Source organism: Limulus polyphemus, unplaced genomic scaffold, assembly GCF_000517525.1.
Source record: "Limulus polyphemus unplaced genomic scaffold, Limulus_polyphemus-2.1.2 Scaffold397, whole genome shotgun sequence".
In the NCBI taxonomy this organism is placed as follows: Eukaryota; Metazoa; Arthropoda; class Merostomata; order Xiphosura; family Limulidae; genus Limulus; species Limulus polyphemus.
The window spans coordinates 554,739-564,056 of record NW_013666007.1 but is presented as its reverse complement, the minus strand read 5'-3'; the positions used below and the strand labels follow the sequence as shown (position 1 = coordinate 564,056).

Here is a 9,318-nt window from a genome sequence, read left to right as displayed (position 1 = left end):
TATAAGTTGTTACTAGGTTTTTCAACTAAAAACAAGTGACATTAATTTCTTGACAACTTAATATAAACATAAAATTTAATTCCGTAGTAGTTATTATCATAATACACTATTTCTTCTAATCTATATTTTTATTGCTGTATGTTTGCTGCCTGCTAAGCAGTTTATTTTTTATTTTTTCTCATACTGTCTGTTTCTATATGTCTCCTTATACCCTGTGATTATTAGAGCTTGGAATAAAGAACATTTGGTAAGTAGATGTGTATGACAATGAAATGAAAGGTATCATAATTTTAACTAGAAGTTAATTATGTTGTGGTATTTTATTTCATATGTTATTTATGCCATTACTATATGTGTGTATTTTATATTGCAGTTTTTGGGAGTGAGTTTAAAATCATATCCTTGAATTGATCAATAACTAAAAGCATTCTTACAAAGTAAAGCTCATTGATAATTTTTATTTCTTAATGAAATAGTTTTTAGACAAAAAAAATAAATGGTTGTTTTGAAAATATTTATTGTCAGTCAATGCTGTATTTTCTTATTGTACATGAAATTTTTATTTTCTATTTGAATTCCTTGTAAATGAACATGCCAAGAAAGAATTGTTTTTGTTTTTCTTGAAGTTAAACTCCTTTTGAGAGTTAAATGTACCTGAAATGACTGGTCATAATTTATTATTGATATTTAGGTTCACCATTTTCCATTTACATTGGAAGTTCTGGAATTGAAAAGCAAGATTCATCTTCTGGGCGTGAATCTGATAGTAGTCGAAGTGGGCTCTCCAGAAAACACAAAGCTGATAGTTGGTCTGTTTCTCACCATGATCAGAATTCTGGCACATATGTAACTACATTGACCAGAGAGATATCTAAACCAAGATCCAATACAGAACAAGAAGCCAACATTCATTCAAAAACCTTTTACATCAAAAAACCCCAGCAGGCTGAAAACACCTCAATAGAGCGTGAAGGTACAGAACTGTCATTTGAAGAACGTGCCCGGATGGTTAACAAAGCTCTTCTTTCATCAAAAGAAGATACTGGTCTTGCCAAGTTTTACTCAAGAGAAGATCTTCAGTTAGGGAGAAAGTCCTCATTTAGGGAAGATACCCAGGCTCTTTCTAGTTCTTATGAAGACTTGCATAACAAGAGAACAAAGTCAAGAGAAGACATTAGACGAATTAAATCACCATCACCTTCTTCCCCACTACTAGAAAAATCTCCTAAAGTTGAAGTTACTACTAGAAACTGGACTTCCCGTGATTCACCTGTTGGGTTGTTTAGTAAAGAAAATAGATCTGAATCATCTGCATTGAACCATTCCCAGAATGTGACATCGCATTGGGTTTCAGCTCATGAATATGGAGATAAAACTTATTTGTCTAAAGAAAGAGAACCTGAATCAGTGTATAAACAGAAGAATACTACCACTAGACCAGAAATAACAGTTGGAGGTTATACTGAGGTTAATTTCAGAGATAAACAATCCAGTTTGAATGTTAGTGGTGAGAGAAGAATAGCTGAGTCTCGTTTTGGTGATGAAAAAGTAGTTCCAAAAGCTAAAAGTAAGATTCTGATTGACCAGAAACGTAGTTCTAGTTCATCATCTTCTGAAAATGACCTGGGTGTTAGAAGGAACATGAGATATGAAAGAGAAGAAAACGTAGATCATCATTCTCAGCATACATTTGTAATGGAAACAACTTCAAATCTCAGCAACTCTTCAAAAAAGCAGAAGAAAGAAGTTGATGTGAGACAAGTTGCAGTGAAAGGTCATGGTCTTAAAATGGTTCCAGTGAAAAGGCCTTCAGCTTTTCTAATAAGTGCCCCAGGAATTGATCAAGATGACATTAGTATAACAATTATAGGTATAGATGCATCATCTAGTCTTCACATTTTTAATTTGTGCATTCAGAGTTGTATAGATTTCTTGGTGTTATTTATTATTAAGACATAACTTAGTGGTAGCATAATGTAAAACTTATTTAAACATCATCTGTGAATACGTTTTTGGATAAAAAGATAAAGTACAGCATTCTCAGTACCAAGAACAAGCTCTTCACTACAGAATAGTTAAATAATTTTACCTATTTGTCAGACCTTCAATTTTCTTTTTAACTTGTAGCTCCTTCAAGCAAGGAACTTCCATTTAAAATTGAAAAAATGCGTCACAATCAATATCAAGTGGAATATATCCCATCAGAAGCTGGAGAACACACAATCAAGATTCAAGTTGCAGGAAAGGTTATTAGAGGAAGTCCATTTCATTGTGATGTCTTTGATGCTACAAAAATAAAAGTTGGTAATGTGCCAAATGGCTTTGTTGGAAAAGCTGTTGAATTTGAGAGTAAGTAATTCACTGTATCATTTCTATTATTAAGTTATAGTTTTGTTCTGTAGTATCACCTATATATACTATTAATAACAACTATATACACAAGTATTTACAAAACATACAACTCGTAAATAATGTTAATTATTATATTTTTACAACTTTCCCAATGAGTTTTGGGGTTGTAGTTAATGAATTATTTATGTAAAAACTCAATAGTAAAGTATAGAGCATTTACTGCTCTAACCATAAGTTGATCTGATACACGTGCTCACTAGTCCATCAAGTTACATTTATTAAAATAATTTTCATCAGCATAGTTTTTTTTTTGCATTTTTAATTTTAACTTAAAATATAACCCCACATAGTTTTTATTTAAAGGTAAATTACAAGTACTTATTAATATTTGATCGATTTTTATTGTTGTTTAGTCAGTGGTGCTGATGCTGGCTCTGGAAATTTAGAAATTCTTGTAAATGGAGGCCATGTAACTAGTGAAGTGAAAGATTTGGGTAATCACCATTTCCTTGCTTCCTTCATCCCTCACTCTGCCACTACTCACACTATTGAAATGAAGTTCAATGGAGAATCTGTCCCAGGTAAGTTCTCAGACTCTGTGATTGCTGAAGTTCTGGAGTACATAAAATGCACAAGTCTTTTGTACACTAAAATCAGATTCATTATAAAAGTATTTGCATTCAAGATATGTCTGTGAACTGAGAACATCAATCTGACTCAGACTTTGAGAAGCCAGAGTGCAAGGTGACATTCATGTGGAGAATAAAACTACTTTTGTTCATTGTACAGCTTGCATACTGCATTTGCATGATCTCTAGAACCTCTGAAATACATACCTACAGTTTTTGTTCAATATTTCTGTATATTGTATCTGGTATTTACTCTCCTCTACCACAAACTGTTGCTAACTCAGCAATGTAGGATAAAATGAATAGTTGATAATCATGACATCAAATACGTAATACTGTGTTGAATGGTAGTATGTAAAAGATTGTGGCAAGTGTACTTTGACCCCCGCCCGTTCACATAGGCTTAATATGTTACAAGCAGTGTAGTTCAGTTTTATATTTTGGAATAAAAAATAAATAGAAATGCAGAAATCAAGGGTAAAATATGTTTGGTTCACCATATTGCTCTAACTAATAATGTAAAATTTAATAGTTGTTTATATATACATATATTCTTGTCTTCCATAAATTTCCATTGAAATCTTTCTTTTGTCCAGAATTTTATATTCATTTTAGAATTAAAAAATAAATCTATTTTTTAAATTTACTACCTTAACAAAGTGAGGAAATGTGACAGTCAAACATAATGTGTGTAACAGTTTACAATATTTTTTTTCAATAAGCTCACTACGACAAATTATACCTTATCCACTTGCATTAATTTTGTCATATGAATATATACATGTATATATATATATATCTGAATGCTTTCTCTTTTAAACTAAGTTATATTACAGTACAGCTATTATATATTAATTCTTCCCTTTTTCTGGTAAATGTTCTTAAATATAGTCATTGAGTTTTGTTCAATGAATGATGTGCCACTTTTCCTGCAAATACTTCCCCATTCCCCTGTGTTAACTGTTGTAAGGCTGTTGTTATTGGATATAATTTTTGTCAGGGTTAGTAGCATATAGTTACTTTTTTGTATAGCAACTAATTGCCAAAAATGTTTTACCCTATACATTTACTGCTAATTTCCTGCCATCTTCAGGGGAGCCCTCAGAAGAACTGTTTGCTGTTGTGGTAGAAACCAAGATTTGAAACTGAGAATTTTTTGTTTAAAAGGCAGATGTACTATTCATATACTGAGGACTTGTTGATTTGACTAACTATACGGATATTTTCAAGAGGGGTATATGTATTTTCCTGACTTCTATGCTAGATTGGCTGAGTGTGTTTCAGTTAGTTAAATGTAATTGGTAATTATTTACATAAAAAAGTAGCTAATTAGTAGCTTTATTTATTTTTCCAAAAGATTGCTATTACTTCATGTGCTTTTCTCTGTAATGTGTCCTCTATCTTAAACTGTACCACCTGTCCAAGCTCAACAATAAAAAATAGGGATTTAAAGAAAAAGTCCACATCTGTATATCCATATATTAAAGGATTAATGAGTTATTAAGTAAAAAAAGAAACTATTTTCCTTGTTTGTATTCCTGACAATGGTAAATTCTCAAGCCAAAAGAATTCTTTATGTCTGCTACAATTTCCCCAAAAATCTGGAATTTTTTATTATTTCTTAAAACAAAGGGTTACATACAATAAATAAGAGCTCAAAATTTTTTTAATCTTTAAATTACAACATAAGTGTGAATAAAAACATTTACCATTCTTTGTATATCTCTATATTAATAAATTATTTTAGTTCTGAAATGCTGTTCAAAATTGTTTAACTTACTTTTTATCATAACCATAATTTTTATACAATTATTTTATATACACAGACATACATATAGTTCCTAGTAAAAAACCCTGAGGTTTAATTACTGTCATTTCAACCCATAAAAATAAATAAAATTATCAAGAGTTTTAGAATAGAAAATTTACAGAACATTATCTATTAAAGAAAGTACAATAATGTTCAATTCTAATTTGAACTTAAAATTGTTAACTTCAGTACATGAAGTACCTGATTTTGCTGTAGTATAACTGTTTTGGATTACTTTAACAATGATATGTAAATTAAAGTCCTAAGGTCTTTTTTAAACAGTTAATTTTATTTTAAATTATATCATTATTAAGTTGTTAGTCATCACTTTAAAAAACATTTTTAACATGCAGACTTTTTTAACTTTATAGTTTTCAGCTCCAAAGTATAAAATCTTTTGGAATTCCAAATGAATTATCTGTCAAATCATTAAAACTTTTTTTTATTCTGAATGTCAATTCTGGCATTAACAGTTATTTTTACTCTTTTTTTTAGTATCTGATTTCTTCTAAAAGCCTTAGATGAATAGTATAAATACGTTTTGAAAAAATGCTAAAGTTTACAATAATTAAGGAGTTTTCTGAAGATTCATTATCTTTGTTTGTAATAATTTAATTTTTCGTAACTATGTTTCTTATAATTACTCATTTTCCTTTCTTTAAAGCTTAATTACAATGTAAGATTAAATAATCATTGACTGTTTTTGAAACATTAATACAATACTGTTATACACAGAATTTATGGTGTTTTATTCCTATTAAAAGTTTCTTTACTTCATAAAATATATTCATAAAATGTCTAGCAGAATATCTTTTTTAACCATCTGTGAAAACATTAAACTTAAATATTTAATTTTTTTTTCAAATAATATTCTATTACTCACCTGCTTTGTAGGATTTTTTTTTTCTAACAGGTCCTTTAAATGAGGAACATCTAAAACTTGAGTGTTTTGAAGCACATATGTGGCCATTTCTACAAGAAAAATATAATATTAACTGAAAGTTGATTTACCATCTTTATTTGCACATTTTAAACTCTCTGAATGCTTTCTAAATTCAAATTACTTTGTACTATTGTTTCTTTAATATTTTCTTCTTTGCTGTAATCTTCCTTTTAATAATTACTTTGTCTCATTTACTTCTCATCATCAGTATACAAAACATTATTGCCTTTTAATTTTATTCCCTATATTAATTCTCATCTCCATGCCTCTCCAGAATTAAATTTCCATTTTAGTTTATCATTCTTTAACCTAGTTTAATACAGGAATACAAAATCCACCTTTAATCCATTACAGTTACAATATTGGCTCTGTTCTCGTCTTTTATACCATTCTTCTAAATGGAAAGTTATACGAATAAAAATATTTTGTTACTGCTACAACATATTTTATTTCTAAATATTTTTTCCTTTCTTATCACTATTCATATTGTTACTCTCTGTTCGTTAGTTAATTTTCCGTAACTTCGTTCCAACGAAACTTTAGCGACACAAGTCCTTTCTTAAATAAAACTAGTTTATTCTTTCTGAATATAACTTTGCGATACACTTAATTTCAAAAGTCACGCTATAACAAACGCTATAACAACGAACGTCTCACATGCTCAACTTCAACAATACTCAGTTCAATTACACACTCTCTGACTGCAGTTCAATTACTCATTGCCCCGCTGACGCAACAATATTATTCTTGTAGTCCTCTTCAGTCTTACATGTTCTACCACTTAAATGTAATTGGTCTTCTATTAGTTTAAAAATATCCTCTTTAAATTACACATATTTAATTATAAAATTTAATATTCTCTTGACAGAGGGGATATTACTTGGCCTTCATGATTCTCTCAGGAATATTTTACTTTCTGTCAATTTTGCTGATGTGTTAATAATGCTTTTTTTTCACTTTCTGAATACACTGTCTGATTTAAAATAAAATCATATGATATCAAGAATATATATTTTACCTTTTGTAGGTTCCCCATGGAGATGTGATGTTTTTGATCCAAAGAAGCAATTGGCTGTTAAAGGACAAAGCTTACATTCTTTTGCTGCAGGTCATTCAGAATCATTTGAACTTTCAGCACCTGGATTTAAGAAAGAGGATATTTCTGTCACAATTACAGGTTATTTAGCCTAAATTATTATTTAAAATATGCAGTTTTATGTGAAATTTCAAAGATATTGAAATACATAAAATAACTTGTATGGACAATTTATAGAATATCCTTTGATAGCTAAAGTCTTTTCTTAAAGTTAATGTATTTTTCGAAAATTATCTCTCATTATATTGTTTATCAGTTCCATAAATTCAACAGAAATTGGGTAAATTTTTTTAAAATTTCATTGTTGAACTAAATATTAAATGAGAAACAACATTTAATCTTAGTTTTCTTCCATTGTACAATAAAATAGAATAAAACAGCTTTTGAATTACGAAATTTTGTAACATGAGTATGTCAAGGTGTTTGTAAATTGTTGATGTATAATATTTTAGGCCCTTCAAAAAATGACATTCAGAATCGGATTGTGGATCTACAAAATGGCAAATATTGTGTAGAGTTTAAAGCTTTTGATGTTGGTAAGTATATTTTCTATTAAAATAAAGCAATTTATTTTAATGTTGCTTATCTAAATAATATTGAGATTATATTTTTTTTCGGATTTTGTTTTACTGAATCACAATTATTTTTTCAGTCTAGTAGGAGTGTTAGATGAAAAAACAAATTAATTTGAAAGTTATGTATCTTTTAACGTTATTATATGTACAGGTTTAGTATTATGAAAATGTCCTATTATCATTTTGTACTTGTTAATAGCTTACATAAATAAAGATGGTATTGGGTAGCTTTTACATTTCTAGGCATGTGAACTGACTCCAAGCAAATTTTGTGAAATCATTTAAGAATTTTAAAGCAAGCTATTTTTCTACATATAGTTGTTTATTTCTATGATTTTCAGGAAGGTTAGATTATGTACAAAAAATCAAATTGTTCTCAATTTATTGCTGATGATATTTTGACTTTATATTTGTGGGCCTCTCTTAGGATAAAATAGTTTAATATCCTACTAGGTCACAAAAAATGTCTGTGTTTCATAGTTATGTTAACAGAGCTTTGAAGATATGTACTAACCAAAAGGATTTAAAAAACGAATTGTTATTAATTAAATATATAGCAGTTGAAAGAGGTTTTAATCCAAATATTATGGATAGGGCAGTTAAGAAATTCATTAATGCTATAAAAATTGATCAAATTAGTACTTTAAAACCTAGTTATGATATAATTAAAAGGAAGGCTTAATTTAACCATATGTTCCAGGTTTAACTACTGGTTTATTTAAAGTATTTAAAAAACAACAGATATTCTACCCTATATTTAAACTAATAAATAAGATGAATCAAATGTTATGTACTACTAAAGACGAAATACAGTTAACTGAAAAACTGGAATGTATAGAATAGAATGTGAATGTGGAAGTATTTACATTGGTCAGACAAAACGCAATTAAAATACCGTTTAAATGAGCATAAGGAATATGTAAAAAATAAAAAACTGAAAAGTCATCCATAGCAGAACATGTACAGGAAACGCAACACACAATATTATGGGAAAACACTGTAATAGTAGCTCAACCAAAAAGTATAATAGGTAATAATATTCGAGAATCCTTAGAAATAATAAAATATAAAAAAGATCATGTAGTATTAAATAGAGATGAAAGTATGACGAATATTTCTGCAAGAATGTGGATTGATCTTCTTTGAATGGTTTAGCGTGAATTTAGATAGGCCTAAATAAAATGTTTTTAATTGTGTACCAGTTTTAACGTTGAATATTACTTATGATTTTATCTTTATACACAAGTGCCAAAATACAATAATTATTTATGATTTTAGTTTAATAACAAACAGAAAATGTATTGTGGCATTTTTTCTTTTTCTTATGGAGAACAGTGTTTCAAGTTGCTTAGCTGTCCATCTAGATGAAAATTTTTATTTTTGTAAGCTTGTAATAGTGTAAACTATAGTAGGAAACATATTTCATCACATTGAATTACACTTCCCTTATGGCCAGATTAGAATTAGCTGTCTTCCACACATAAACACATATCTTGAAATTGAAAGTGCAGTTTTAATGTGGTTAGTGGTTAAATTATAAGATATGTTATCCATTGTAGGGAAATGTCTTAAAACTGAAATTTGTCACTAAAGGATATTTGATACTGTCAGAATTTAAAATATAATATATATATATATATATATAACTTTTCTTTTTGTTAGTTGTTAAATAGAAAAGCTTTTAGTTATATTTCTTAATAGTATAAATATATACTATGTTGTTGTTGGGCTTAGGATTCTTCTACAGTAGGTGTCTGTGACTTGTTAGTGATAAATTCAATGATGAATAAACAGCACGCACTTCACTTGTTTTCAAAATAATATATAAATATTCAGAACAAGTTAACATATGTACAATAAATTCTTCAACACTAGATATTATGGGCATATCATAAATAATATATATATATATA

At 28.6% G+C, this 9,318-nt stretch overlaps 2 protein-coding genes across 2 annotated transcripts in view; both read left to right on the top strand.

The window, feature by feature from the left end:
* LOC111085450 (filamin-B-like) overlaps positions 1-411 on the top strand; it is a 58,952-nt gene extending 58,541 nt beyond the window's left edge. Inside the window, exon 11 of the mRNA XM_022384063.1 lies at positions 374-411. Coding sequence (XP_022239771.1) covers positions 374-411 — 38 coding nt within the window. The remainder of the gene's footprint in view (positions 1-373) is intronic.
* Positions 412-942: 531 nt separating this feature from the next.
* The window catches only part of LOC106457959 (filamin-A-like), a 77,496-nt gene continuing 69,120 nt past the window's right edge, over positions 943-9,318 (top strand). The window contains exons 1-5 of the mRNA XM_022384062.1: positions 943-1,870; positions 2,128-2,349; positions 2,766-2,933; positions 6,762-6,911; positions 7,283-7,366. Of these exons, the coding sequence (XP_022239770.1) occupies positions 1,006-1,870; positions 2,128-2,349; positions 2,766-2,933; positions 6,762-6,911; positions 7,283-7,366 (1,489 nt within the window). The 5' untranslated portion in view covers positions 943-1,005. The remainder of the gene's footprint in view (positions 1,871-2,127; positions 2,350-2,765; positions 2,934-6,761; positions 6,912-7,282; positions 7,367-9,318) is intronic.